Here is a 15,498-nt window from a genome sequence, read left to right as displayed (position 1 = left end):
TGGCTGGGTGTGTGGGTGGTTTTGGCAGTGCTGGGGCAGGCCCAGTTGACCCAGTCAGTGGGGTGCTGGCCTGGGCCTTGGCTTTGAAAAAAAAAATATTTTTATACTATATACAGAAATTTTCTGTATAGGTGGGCTTCCTAACAGCATACACAGGCCCAAACTGGGCCTGTGAATATGGTGTCTGGGTTGGGTTTAATCTTTTCACATACATATATATATATATATATATATATATATATATATATATGTATATATATATGTATATATATATATGTATATATGTAAACAGGGATGTTAGCATATGGCTCCCCTTTTGTGATACGTTTCCGAACAGCATACACAGTCCCTGTTTTGGGCCTGTGTATATGCTGTCACACCCAGCCGATAGGGTCGGCTGGGCTGGGCTGTTAATTACAAAACTTCTCTTATGCTGGGAATCATGCCATGTTAGTAGCATAGGTTGTTAGCATATGAAAATAGGGTCTGGTTATGTGATTGGTAAAGTTAAAATTCTAATCTCTTGATGCATGATAAATTTTGAGCATGAATTATGTACCTATATTTTTATTTCTCTATATGTTAGGAATTGAAGTGGTTTACATGTCTGTTGGAACATGCTTACACATTGATGAACTTGACGTGTGTTGTTGCATATACATAAATACATGAATGCTCCTTTGTCCATCTCAATACAAATCATGGTTAGAAGCATATGTAGTAATGATTGCACAAAGATGCATGCATACCATGCATATGCACAGGAAAAGGGGTATAACGTGGGCAGTTCAATTTGCATATGGGAATGTCATATTTCATGTTCATTATCAATGGATTAATTTGGTACATATATGATTATACCTTGCAGGCATGTTAATACCATTGCATACATTACATATGATTGTGATTCTTGCATTAGTGCTTCGGTGATCAAAATGAATCATCGAGGGTTTGGTAAACCCGAGCTGTGGAAATGTTTTCTCTTACTCATTTCAATGCATTGCAAAGATCATGTTTTATTAATATTTCAGCTTTATTGCACTGTTCTATATGTTTCCACAGGCCGGAGTCCTGTGATGGCTCTCGCGAGGTAGATGCGAGCTTTTATCTTTCTTTTTGCATATGATGTTGCAAAACTTAAGAAATTAATTTTTAATAAAAAAATTAATAATAAAACACAGTGTAATATACCTTCTGGGATCACCCATCTGGAGAATGGGGATCTTAGAAATCCGGTCTTGGGGAAACTGTGAGGATACAAAACTCTGTGTGCTTAATTTTGGTCCCCTGAACCCGATATTGAGGTTCCTTCTCATGGCCACGGTTTTAGGAAGAGTCTGCCACTTTACCCGGGAGTGGTGTGTTTGACACACCTGTTGTTTTTTGTACCAAGGAAGTGGCACTTGTGGGCGTGGGGTGTCCCCGACATTAGATGTGGAGGTCTAATGTTCCGAAGGTGATTCGGTCGAGGGCTAAGTTGGAACCCAGTAATAAAATACAAATTGTGTGCTAAGCTACCCTGGGAACCTAACTTGACCTCGGGGTTTGTACCCGTTTGGTGTATCCGCGGGCAACGGTAATTAAAAAGAGAAACATAAAGTTGTATTCATTTAATAAGGCATGCATAAGGAAACAAAAGACTTAAATGGAAGAAAATAAAATGATTCATGCATTGTATAAAAGACATGCATTTTCCTGTTATGCATTAGATCATGCATACTTTAATGGTTCCTTAATCATTACATGATGGAAGGTGTTGAATGTTTATTTCTTGTTACATGCTGAAGTTTTAGTACATGTTACTGCTTTACTGTCTCTGCATGTTTAGCATTTATGATTGTTGCATGAATAAATTCTCAAATGCTATAAACTGTCTTGCATGTATTTCCTTCAATTATTGCATGATATCTCATCTTAACTCTTTATCTCACTTGTTTCATTAAGTAGATGTGCTCAAGATTTCGATTCTGACACCCTACTTCATTGGTTTTTCGCAGGAACAGGTGATCAGTGAAGTCGACAGCTACTGCGAGGGTGCAGAAGTCACAATGAGTTTTGATAGTTTCCTTTGTGGACAGAGTAGCTCTTTATTTTGGTTTTTCAGTCTAGTATTATTGACATTTGCTTATTTTCATCAGTGGTTATGTTACGTTCTGTTGAGTCAGACATTTTGGTTTGAGATTAGTTCTTAATTCATAAATAAAGGTATTAGTTAGTTTATGGATGTTAATTGCAAGTTCTTTTGTGGTTTATTGGATATCCAGTTGGAATTGGAACTGTGAGGACCCCGGGTCTCTGGGAAAATTTTCGCACTGTTTTAAAAAAAAAAATCCGCATTTTTAAAGGGGATGAGTTGGGGTCGTTACATTAAGGGATCTGGGTATGGTTAGATGTATCAAAGATGAAACGCAAAGGGTTTTAGTCAAACATGAGGAGATTAAGGAGAGATGAAAAGATTATTTTGATAAGCTATTTAATGGAAGTCATGCTCAAGATCTTGGAGACTTCTATATTCTTTTTCATGAGATGAATCATGACTTCATGCAAAAGATTCAAAAAAAAGAAATTACAGAGGCTTTGAAGAAAATGAAATCAAGAAGGGCAGTTGGCCCAGATGGTATACCTATCGAGGCTTGAAAATGCTTGGGTGAGAAAGGTTTACAATGGTTGAAAAATCTTTTTAACAAGATTTGGCGGACAAATAAGATGCCTAATGAGTGGAGGAAGAGTACTTTGGTACCTCTATATAAAAATAAGGGTGATATACAAAATTGCACAAACTATCGTGTTATAAAACTCACGAGTCATACTATGAAACTTTGGGAGAGGGTGATTGAGTATAGGTTGAGGAAGGTTGCCATGATATCGGAGAATCAATTTGGTTTTATGCCTGGAAGATCAACTATGGAAGCTATACATCTTCTTAGACAACTTATTGAGAGATATAGAGAGAGGAACAAAGATTTGCATATCGTTTTTATTGATTTGGAGAAGGCATACGATAGAGTACCTAGGAATGTTCTCTGGTGGACAATGATGAAGAAAGGTGTTTCTCTCAAGTACATTAGTATAATTAAAGAGATGTACGAAGGAGTAGTAACCAATGTTTGTACTTGTGGAGGGGTGACAATCATTTTTCCTATAATGGTTGGGTTACATCAAGGATCTGCATTAAGCCCTTTCCTATTTGCTATAGTGATGGATGAGCTTACGAGATCAATTCAAGAAAATGTGCCGTGGTGTATGTTGTTTGCTGATGATATTGTTTTGATTGATGAGTCTAGAGCTGGGGTTGATGCTAAGTTAAAATTATGGAGACAGACATTGGAAGCAAGAGGTTTTAAGTTGAGTAAGACAGAATATATGGAATGTCGGTTTAGTAAGCAGCGAAGTAGTGATGGGAGTGTAGTGAAGCTTGGTGAGCAAGAAATATTGGTGGATGATTGTTTCAAATATTTGGGATCTATCATTCAAAAGTATGGAGAAATTGATGGAGATGAAAATCATAAGATAAAGGTTGGGTGGATGAAATGGAAAAGTGCAACTAGAGTGTTGTGCGATCGTAGAATGCCATTGCGGTTGAAGGAAAAGTTTTATAGGACGACAATTAGGCCCGCTTTACTATATGGTACAGAATGTTGGTGTAAAACCCGAGATTTTTATTAGAAAATATTTCAAATTTATTCAAATTGGGCCTAGATCCATATTTCGGATCTAGGACCCATAAAGGGGTATTTACGCTTAAATGTTTGCGTTATACTAAAATAATATTAATATTAGTAATAAAATAGAAATATACATATATATATATATGTATATATATATATATATATTAAGCGAATTCGAGGATCCATAGTTGGATCCACTTGGATCCAACTTACGAATCCATATTGATGGGGGTTAAATTATATGTATAATGTTAAATTCCAAATTTAATAAATAATTAATAGTAATTAAAAGAAGAAAAAAAAATAAAGTTAGTATGGAGGGTCGGACCCACAATTGGATCCACGAATCCAACTGAGGATCCGGCACTCATGGGCGAACCGGGTCCATTATTAAAATGGACCCAGCATCGCGGGTCACGGGTTCGGACCCGGACCCGAGTTCTTTTTAAAAGGGGCAACCCGATAAGGGTTGCCCGATAAACCCTAACAGGAAAAAAGGAAAGGGGGGAAGGGGGGGTTACGCAGGGCGTAACCGACCTCCCCCCATCTCGGCGTGAAGGGGGGGAGGGGTCTTGCCGATAAAGGAGGGGAGTGGAGAGGGGGTTTCGCCCTCTTCACTCAGCCTCATCTCTCTCCCTCGTCTCTCTGTCTGTGTGCGTGCGCCGGAGGAGAGGAGGTCGCCGGCGAGATTTCGACCACCGAAGGCCACGACAGCCTTCGATCGCCGGGAAACCCATCGGAAAGACAGGTACGGTGCTCCTTGGAATCGGGGTGAGGAATCGAACATGGGTTCGATTCCATGTGGGGTTTGAGGGTAGGATTTGGGGTTTATATCAACCCTAAACCTAAAACCCCAACTATGTGGTTTGGGGGTTTCGGATCTTCCTAATGTGGGGTTCTCAGTTTTTAAATTTTTGGGGCAAAGTTTGGTAAATCCCACAATGGAAACCCCAAAATCTTTGATTTGGGGTTTCGGTTGTCACGAAGGAGGGATTTGGGGATGTTTGACGAAAACCCTAATTCAGCCGATTTGGGTTTTCTTGATTTGGAATTTAGGCATGATACGTGTTAAATCTTGTTTGGGGTTATCGTTTTGGGTGAAATCCCAAACCCAAAATAGCAGTAAGACCTTATCTGAAATCGTGATGGTATATATATAATGAACTGCAACTTTATGGTTTCGAGTCTGATCCAGAGACTATATGCATGAGTGGAACTCACATGCTTATTTTGAAGTTATTTATGAAATGTTTTTGTTGGTGTGTTAAAGACAGATCGGTGGTATATGTCTAGATCCAGAACATAGCCCGCCAATCATCTATTATCAAGTCACAGTCTGGTTGAATGCTTTAGTCTTTGAACGCAACCCTGAGTTGCGTTGTATAATCACTTTTGATATGCCTAGATAAGATGGTGGAAATCAATATGAATATACTTGAGACTTGTTTTGGCTGTTGGCATACATGTTAAAACCTACAGTACTGCAGCATAGTTATTAGCAGTAGTGAATATGGATTAACTTAATTATAAACTGAAAAAATTTTAGTGTTAAAAACATTGAATGTATTTAGTTTCTGTGGAGTGCTCAAGAATACAAGGAGTTTCTTTTGGTTGAGTACAAGACCGAACTCATTCTGTGACTGAGCTATGATTGTTTAAGTAAAAATTTACTTGTATGCTAGTGAGTGTCTTCTGCGTTTCCTTTATTAGCTATTGTATTATAAATAGCAGAAAGAGGATGGTTCGGTTTTATCAGGACATATGGCCTGTCATGTATCATTCTTTAAGATATATATATAGGTATGTGTGTGTGTGTGGGTTGAAAATGTTAGTATGGCTACATCATCAGGTGACAATATTAGGTGAATAGTGTCAGATGATTTGCAATTTTTCTTTTAGCAACCAAACTTGGGGCATGTATGTGTTCTTTTCAAACTTGATTAACTATATGTAACTGTTATAAGTAGTGAGTGGAAGGATAGCATAAGATCATGGGTTGTGTGGAACCCTGCCAAGCCCAGCCGAATGGTGCTGGACTATATTTTTACAAAGGAAAATATGGTTAATGTCGTATCCTTAACTGTCCATGCTTGTGGACAAATGACAGGTCGATGGAATCCTTGTTCATGTATAGGGTAGCTCATATGGAAGCTTAGCTTAGCACTTTAAGTTTCCAGAATACTAGCTAATCATGTTAGACCTGGCTTTATTGCTGGAATTTACATGCATGGGTGTTCACATGATATAATAAAATTAATCAAGGAATGACAACGTACATTTGGTATAAATATGTGAATCCTTGTGCATGAATCTTGGAAGCCGCGCTTGTGAATGTTGTTGTTTTATGTCCATGTGTTATTTCAAAGCTTGGGTATTGGATTGCATGGAAACACTTGTCGTGGAGGTTTATGTTTTCATTTGACTGTTATGATTATGGTACTCATGGGTGTGAGCATGATTCAGTTATTAATAATTCTTCTTGAACATGTACACTTGATTTATATGTGAAATGGTACATGTACACACACACACTTAAAGAAACCATGGATTGGTTAAGACCCATATGTGATGTAGGTAACACACACATATTGAAAATGCATATGAATGAATTATGATATGCATATGTTTGAATTTATATTTGCATGAATATGTATGTTGTTTGGCACTTTGGCTTAGTGTTATAAATAAAACACTACTTTTGTTTTGTGATGTGATGCATTGATAGCCTGGTTGGACCATCATCGGCCTGGAGAGCCGTGGGTTTGGTTTGCTTTCACATAGGTTTTAAATACAGCACTTGAACCACATAAGATAGTTTGGCACTTTACTACACTGTTCTAGTGGTTTATACGGGCTGGAGTCCCGAATGGGTCCCCGCAAGGGAGGATGCGGGTTTTCACTTTACTTTTGCATATGGTGTTGCAAACTTAAAGAATAAACTTTAAATAAAAAAAAAGAATAAGAACAGTGTAATATACATTCTGAGATATCTCATCTGGAGTATGAGAATCTTAGATATCCGGTCTTGGGGAGACTGTGAGGATACAAAAACTCCGTGTGCGTTGTTGCCCCTGAACCCGATATTGAGGTTCTTCTCCTGGCCACGGTTTTAGGGAGAGCCCGCCACTTTACCCGGGAGTGGTGTGTTAGTCACAGCTGTGAGTTTATGGTACCAAGGAAGTGGCACTTGTGGACGTGGGGTGTCCCTTGTGTCCCCGACATTAGATGTGAAGGTCTAATGTTCCGATGGATGGTGCTGTTTCCTGATATCGGTCAAGGGCTAAGTTGGAACCCAGTAATAAAATACAAATTGTGTGTTAAGCTATCCTGGGAACCTACTTGACCTCGGGGTTTGTACCCGTTTGGTGTATCCGCGGGCTACGGTAATTAAAAAGAGGAACTTAAAGATGTGTGCATTTAATAGGGCATGCATATGGAAAGATGAAACTTAATAAAAGATAACAGAAGAAACCATGCTTTACTGTTCTTGACTGGTGAGTTATGTAATTATTGGTAGTTATGGATATCTGAATGTTGCAAATTTTATATCTGTACTCACTCAAATCACTGCATGAAATCTTATCCATGTTCCTTCTCTCACCTGTTTTCTTTAGAAGTAGCTGTGCTCAGAATTTCGGTTCTGACACCCTACTTTGTTGGTTTTTCACAGGTAATGGTGAACAGTGAAGTTGGACATGCATCTGGGGATGGATGAGTTATACTTGGGCTTGTCAGCTTCAGTAGAGGATATAGTGGCTCTTTCGTTTGTCTTTCAGTTCTTTTAATTTCTGCAATTGTTACTTTACTTTCAGTTGAAGAAAACCTTGTCTTTGAAATTTTCTTACTCATTAATAAAAGAGTTTTAGTTGGTTGATATGGATGATAATTGCAACTTCGTTTGTGGTGTGTGGTTATCCAACTGAAATTGGAACTGTAGGGACCCCAGGTCTCTGGGAAGTTTTCCGCAACTCTTAGAAAAAAAAAATCCGCATTTTTAAAGGGTATGGATTGGGGTCGTTACAGTTGGGCTGCCAAGAGACATCATATTAAAAAAATGAGTGTAGCTGAGATGCGTATGCTTAGACGGATGTGTGAAAATACAATAAAAGATAAGATTCAAAACGAGGAGATACGTAAGAAGGTAGGCGTTGCATCCATTGAAAATAAGATGAGAGAGAATCGTTTACGGTGGTTTGGACATATTCGGCGAAGGCCTAATGATGCTCCAGTTAGAAGGATGAAGAAATGAGAAAATATATTAGTTAAAAGAGGTCGGGGTAGGCCTAAGAAGACTTGGATGGAGCTGATAGGAAAGGATATGAATGCTTTGAACCTCACCGAGGACATGGCATTGGATAGAAATGATTGGAGGAGAAGGATTCATATGGAAGACCCAGAATGATTTTATTTTTTGGTTCATATTGCCGACCCCAATTGTTTTGGGATGAAGGCGTAGTAGTAGTTGTTGTTGTAATAAAGATGAGGGAAGGAATGACAAGATCCTTCCTTTTTCTATCATTTTTTTTTATGATTTGAATTCATGTAGTTTTGGATGTGTTTTCTTTTATTTGCTTATTATTTAATGCAACTCTTTAATGACAAACATTTTGTTTTGTTAGTTGTTACATATCGATCTCGGGAAAATATCACAGTAATATTGCGGTAATATCTTCTAGGGATATTTTGAAAACATCAGAAAAATCTCAAGAAAAATATTGGTTGACCTTGAAATACTGATAATATCACAATATTTTCAAAATATCAGCAATATCGGTGACTATGCAAAAAATACATAACAAAAAATAATAATTTCTTTGCCTCCATCTTTAATTTTCCCACTATTGAAAGTATAAAGGCTGCCCACCCCCCCACGTGATGGGACTAATTATTTTGATATGGGACTATTCCCATGCTATCCCTCCTCCATCCTACATCTTGATTTTGATATTCACGCCATCCCTCTAACCCAAACAGTTCTCATGTTTTGATTATTTAACTTGCAAAGATTTTCCCAAGAAAAACACATTCTTACAAATACTTTGAAATATTTATTTGATGAGTATATCTCAAATTGAGACTTGTAACTATGTTTATATATTATAATATATGTATATTTATGTATTTAAAATATAGAAATCCATATTTCAAATGACTACTCTTTGAAAAATGTTTTATTACTTATAAAATATATGTTTAGTTATTTATTTTTAATTAAATTAAAAGAAAAATGTGACTCACCCAAGTCACCGAGTCAGGTGTGGTAATCCAATAGTGAGTTTTGAGAATGCCAACGATATATATATACAGAGAGAGAGAGAGAGAGCTAGGCATTTCTTGGACTGCCTAGGCATCACCTTCTTTCTCTTTTCTGCTTCTTCTCTATCACAAGACATGCATCCTGAGGCTGGACAAATACATTAGTATTCCTCTATCTACAGCCATATCCATGTGATTCAAATTAAGACATTTCCTAATATTGTACTTAAATTGCTGGTGAACTTGAATGCACATGCCTTATTTATCATTTAATTTGAATTTTTTATCAGAAAGAACATCACATCCATTAATATCTATGATTTTTCTTGTTTAGGGAGTCAAATAAAGAAAAAAAATGAAAGAATTATTGTGTGGTAGGATTAAGTCCAACGTGCAGACAGAATCCTGGGTAAGAAAGTTATTACTTGAACCATAAGCAAAGGACCTTGATGTGGAGGGGGTGGCTCCTGACAGTAATGGTGGGCTATATGGACTGAGAGAAATAGCAGAAATTTAAGGATCATTCGTGGAAAATATCTACTATATTTTACTCAAACCAGACTGATACTCTTTTGTGTGCTAGGAGAAAGGGCCTGATGTGAAATCTCAAGATTGGTATAACTCTCTTAGCTTTTTCGATGTATCTAATCTGCATTAGGGCAACACCTAGTCGTCTTTGTTATCTTCAATAAATAATTCTCTTTTCTCAAAAAGATTAAGTGTGGTAGGATTGTGTACTTTTTAGTGAAAGCATAAAGCACCTTTTTGAGTAAGTAATGTAACTTGCATGGATGCAAGTAGAATGTTCTGTTAAACAATAGCCATGACAAAAAATGTCCAAAATTTCCTAAAATCACTTGGACTAGGATGCCTTTCAGAACAGTTGAAAATGAAAATAAATATTTCTCATGATTAACCAAACCCTTGCTTTTAAATATTGTACGATATTGAAATTCATATGATATGCTTAACTGAAAAAAAAAGAGGAACTCACTAAGCGAGATTCATAGCCAAGACTTCGACAATAAAGAGTAAAGCAATTTGCCCACTCCCCACAACGTCCACTCCTTGTTTCTAGAAGCTGCAAAATAAACAATACTTAAGCAAGTTAAATATGAGAAAATCAATACTAAATATAGAAGAAGGGAAGTCTTAGGAACTACCTTTAAAGGATCATTGTAACGAGGGAAGCGGGTAATTTTTGAACACCCTTTGCACCTACAAGTTCACTATAAAGTTTCATTCACTAGGTGTGTTAATTTTTGCATAATAATAAGATAATTTACTTCCTAACCAAAAAAAATGAAGAATGAAAACACTAACAGAAGAACAAAAATAACAAACGAAACACAATTAGGTGTTGTTTAAGGTATTGGAATTGTCAGAATAAGCATAATCAAGCAAGTTCCTAAAATATCCTCTTTTTTTTCATTGTTATCAACAAAACATCAAGAATGCAACAGAAAAAGGGCTCATACAGGAAAGTGGCATGTAAAATGAAGCTAAATGAGAAAAAGTCCCTCCCAGATATTCACATAAAATACATGTAGAATAATCTAACATTATAATTCCTCCATCAAGCTCATACAGATACAGGATAACATTGATTAAAATAAATATTCAGCAAGTACTGTTTTTTTCAGAGAAAACATCAAGAAGTTACAAATATGAATCCACGTACAAAGATAAATTCTAAACTATGGAAGAATAAATTATTGAATTGTTGGATTTCTCACAACCAAAACCTTAAAACATGCTGGACATAGAGAGAAATTAAGAAAAGGGGATCTGAACACTTGCCAAGAACTTGGTTCAAGTAAATATCAGGGTTTCATTTTGAAAAAACAAGACAAAAGATTGTGGAAATGAATACAAAACCATTTAGTTGGGGTGTCAACACATACATATAAATACAACACAAAAGAAAGGAGAAAAGGGTAATAATGTTCTGAATCAAGATATTAATCTTGGTCAACAAAATATCTTAGAAAATCTTAATCTCATTGTAGAAGGTGGAAAGAAATAAGTGCATTAACACACATAACACAAGGAATTGGAATGAGATGCAAAGATACAAAGGTTCTGAAAAAGATTATCATCATTCATCAAACAGTAGAGTTCTTAGTTACTTTTATCATTGAAGCAATGAGACCGATGAAAAGAATATTCATTGTCCAAAAAGGCCTGTGACAGACCATCTCAAGTAAAGAAAGACATTTGAACTAGATGACAGTCTTATGAGCAAATCAAATTAAAACAGAACAGGCAAAAGACAGATTTGGTGTCCTCAAAGACTTCTTGGCAAAATTATTTACCTCAATATTACTAAACCAAATATTTCAGATGTCTCTGGCGCAGTTAAATGGTTTTTATAACCAAATGGAATAAGAGGAAAATGTTGTGTATAAAGCCTTGAGATACTTATAAGACTAGAGAAAAGGCATGCTAAATACTATCAAGATTCATGAACCATTCTTGAAGATTTTTGAGAAAGCAATTTGGCAAGATGCATGAGAATGGGAGACCTACTTCAGTATACTAGGCACTTGTATAAAGGAAAGTGTTGTGATGAAAAACAATAATGTGTTCAGTTAGATCGTGTTAAGTCCACATATAGGGTTCTGGTGCTTGACATTTGTAAAGGTTCTTTTCCTTTTTTGTGTTCTCTTCTAGGCAGTCATGTATCAAAATTATTTAGGTACCAATCCTTGCTAATTCATAATGGTATATTTCAGGGACACTTTGTTTCCTCGAGGCCTCTACAAAAACCATGTACAATTCAATATGTGCATGAAATTATTCTTCTTCATTAAGTTGCACCTTCTATTCCATAAATTGGCATATGCCTTCTCAAGCCATTCAAGCTAATGTATCTCAATATTCCAAGTTAACTTGTGAACTATCGAGAAGATTTGGCAGTCAAATCAAGTAAAGAATGATTGGAACTATTTAAAATGATTTTGCCTGTTAAAATCTTCTCATCAAGAGCCTGATGGAGGTGACATTTAAAAAAATTCACTGGTTAACATGCTGCTCAAATAAAATGCCAAGTACAATAATGTTAAAAACTATGAAACTTCAGAACAAGCATAAATAGGGAAATTAGTAGAGTCTGAACGATAAGGTGAATAGCACATGCAGCTTTAAATTACCGATACAGTTCAACACGAGAGCCTCCAAACTGAATCTCAGAGGCAAGAGGTCTACCCATGCCAATACCATGTGTTTCACCTCCACAACTGTCACATGGTGGAGAATTCATCCACCTGCACAGGTGAGAAAATCAGAAATCATGACAGAATTAAGTGAATGAGATAATGTCAAGCAAACTTCGTTAACCACTGAATTCCAGCAAGTACATCTCATAAATTTACTGTTGAGTTGCATATTAGTATTGAACTGTTCAGCAACAATAGAGATGTGCATAAAGGTGCAGTGATCAGACACATGAAAATGCATTAAACAATTCTCATTTAACAGAACTTTTAGAGTACCCTCTTCTCAATCATGACGTGTTTTCTTCATCAAGCACTTTGAGCATGTATGACTATGATGTTTAATGTAATGAAACTGAAAAGAGAGTACAAGTGGGTGCCTCTTATGGTCAATACAAGAACACATACACATAAGTGTGAGAATGCCTCCAGAATATGATTCCTTGCACAAACAATAAAACAAGAAGAAATACAATGGAAGAGAAAGTGAGGAATCCCAAAAGAGGCGTAACCCTAGGTGGGTAGCATGTTTTTCTATTTATATGACTTATGTTAAAAATACATAATGGGTATTTATGGTATGGTATGGATCTGGATCTAAACCGACCCGATCTAATAGTGTACATATTCTAACATGCCCTCTCAAAACAAACATGTTGGAGAACCATGGACAGTTTGGATTTTAAATCCCAATACCAATTTGCTGGAAGAGCCTTAGTGAATAAATCCGCCACTTGATCTTCGCCACGAATGAACATGCGATAAATTTCCTTCAATTCGACTTTCTCTCTAACAAAATGATGATCAATTTTCCCATGCTTCATTTTGCCATGCTAAACAGGATTGGTGGAAATAGAAACCACACTTTGATTGTCACAATAGACTACGGAGCTGAAAACGACCTGGTGCAAGCCACATAAAAAGTGCTTAATCCAAGTGACTTTAGTGGTCACAGTCACCATAGCTCAATACTCTACCTCAATGCTAGATCTTGCAACCATTTTTTGTTTTTTGCTTACCTAAGAAACAAGGTGGGAGCCTAAATAAACCCCATAACCTGTAACAGATCTTCTTGTAGTTGGATCATGAGCTCAATCAACATCTGAATATGCAATCACCTTGATGGAATGGTGGGTAGGCATATCAAGTGATTTCATATAGACAAGCCCATCAGAAATAGTACCTTTAATGTACTGGAGGATATGCTTAACTGCTTTCAGGTGCTTTGTTTGAAGCCTATGTATGAACTAAGAAACCTGATTCACAGCAAAAATCAGGTCAAACCTAGTGAACTAAGAAACCTGATCACTCTAAAATATATGAAAGAGGGATCATGAATCCTCTCTCATAGATTCGTCTCTTTTTTTGGCTTTATTCCTCTTTCCAACAAATAAATTTCTGAACAAGCTAAACCAGAATTTTTATTTACTGTATGAGTGTTCCTTTAGAGACGATTTTCAATGGATATCGATTCTCTTAAGATGGTCCATGTGATGGACTGTTAGATTCCAAAAAAAAAAACATGTGATAATATATTCCATATGTAGCATCACGTCTTTAGGTTGTATATTTTTAAATAAGTTAAATAACAACCTCTGAATCTGTATATAAAGCGCTCCGTGAATACCACCTGTATTTTTATGGTTAAGAAAGCTGAGTAATTTTATTCTGCATATTTATACCCCGGTTGCAAGAATGAAAAATGTGTGTGTGTGGTGCAATATGGAAAAATCTGTCACATGGGTACTCTATTTTGGCTCTCCTCTTGTAACCCCATACATTCGGGTCATATTAGAAACTTCATAAAAATGGTTGTATCCTCGTACCCATGTGACAGGCAAAATTTGAGGTCCAAAGGATGGGGACTGTATTTCTCTGTCAAAGTGTAGGGTCAAATTCAAAAATATAAACTGAGACTATGACTTGGCATCTGCCTATACATGTTTGCAATGCCCTGTGATTCTTGGATTTCTCGACATCCTGTGATTGCAAATCACAAGCACACCACTTTCTCAAGTTTATTAAAGTGTAAAAAGGTGCCAGGTGTTCTCGCTTGAAGCATGTGATTCTTGGTCACAAGAATCACCTTGTGACCAACAATCACAGCTTCTACTTTATCAGTTGTGATTGTTCATCCCCTCCTGTTACCAAGGCAAACGTGTTATGGCATGAACTGTTTGTTTTATACCACGTGGTTTCAAACATTAAAAGGATTCATTATCTCGTAGATGTGATTAGTTCTTTTCTGCTTTACTTATTTGATTGTTTCTATAATATATTTATGTTGATTTAATTGTGGTGTTAGTTTTTATGATGTAGAATAGAATTGTAGATTGTTAATTTGATTTATTGCATGCTTGATAAATGATATTATGATAATTGTTTTTTATTTCATTAGTGTTATTATTGTTAACTGTTAAAACTTCAAATTCAAAATTATATATATACAATTTTTTATATTTTTGCCCTCCCGCACCCTCGCACCCCCGCACCCAAGGTTTTTTAAAGTGTCGCTTCCCCGCACCCGCACCCGCACCCATGTGACATAGACAAGAGGGGATTCAACATGTTTATATAGACAAAGGAGGGCTCAAAGAGCCATTGGGAGCACTCCCAACAACTCATTGAGTCAAGGGCATTATAAGACTATAATGCCCTTAATAAAAAAGAAAAACACAAAAAACTAAAAATGTTTAAAGTGCTCCCAATGAGCACAACTTATTACATTATGTGAAAAGACAAAATACCCCTAATGGGTATTACCTATTACAATTATATAATATATATACATATATTATGTATATATATATACAAACATATCATATAGGTGTATATAACTATATATATACACAACTTTAACAGTTGAAGTGGATGTTGGTAACAGGAAATAGATCATCTTCACAAATTATGATATAGAAAATAAGAAGCATAAGAAGAAGATGATGATGATAGAATGAAGGTGGTGGTAATGGTAATGGTAATAGGGAGGAAGGGGAGATGATGAAGATGATATAGAAATGGAGATGGGGATACTAAACAGTAAAATGACACTGATGGGAAGGGGGTAGGGGACGAGAGAGAGAGAGAGAGAGAGAGAGAGAGAGAGAGAGAGAGAGAGAAATGAAACACCAAAACTAAGTCTGGTTAGACGCGCTCAATTTTTCACCAAAAAGACTATGGGTCACCAATAGCAGTCTCAAAAATATATGATGAGGGTATTTCTTGAGATACTAAGGTGTTTTGACAAATCTTGATAAAATCTTAGTGACTAAAGAAAAAAATCTCCCATGGGCTTGTCTTGAGAGCCAGCCTTTCCTCTTTCCTGGCAAAAGTTTCAACATTCTCTTCATACCTCAATT

At 36.4% G+C, this 15,498-nt stretch overlaps 1 protein-coding gene across 2 annotated transcripts in view; it reads right to left on the bottom strand.

The window, feature by feature from the left end:
* Positions 1 to 15,498, bottom strand: part of PNG1 (peptide-N-glycanase 1) — a 98,681-nt gene that overhangs the window by 21,912 nt on the left and 61,271 nt on the right. For both annotated transcript variants that reach the window (XM_090013650.1, XM_090013651.1), the window contains exons 7-9: positions 12,077 to 12,190; positions 10,088 to 10,142; positions 9,919 to 10,005 (exon numbers count right to left, since the gene is read on the bottom strand). In XM_090013650.1, coding sequence (XP_089869776.1) covers positions 9,919 to 10,005; positions 10,088 to 10,142; positions 12,077 to 12,190 — 256 coding nt within the window. The remainder of the gene's footprint in view (positions 1 to 9,918; positions 10,006 to 10,087; positions 10,143 to 12,076; positions 12,191 to 15,498) is intronic.

The sequence above is a fragment of the Nuphar pumila genome, chromosome 7 (assembly GCF_984573655.1).
Source record: "Nuphar pumila chromosome 7, dmNupPumi1.hap1.1, whole genome shotgun sequence".
Taxonomy (NCBI): Eukaryota; Viridiplantae; Streptophyta; class Magnoliopsida; order Nymphaeales; family Nymphaeaceae; genus Nuphar; species Nuphar pumila.
This window is presented reverse-complemented; position numbering and strand designations above follow the sequence as displayed.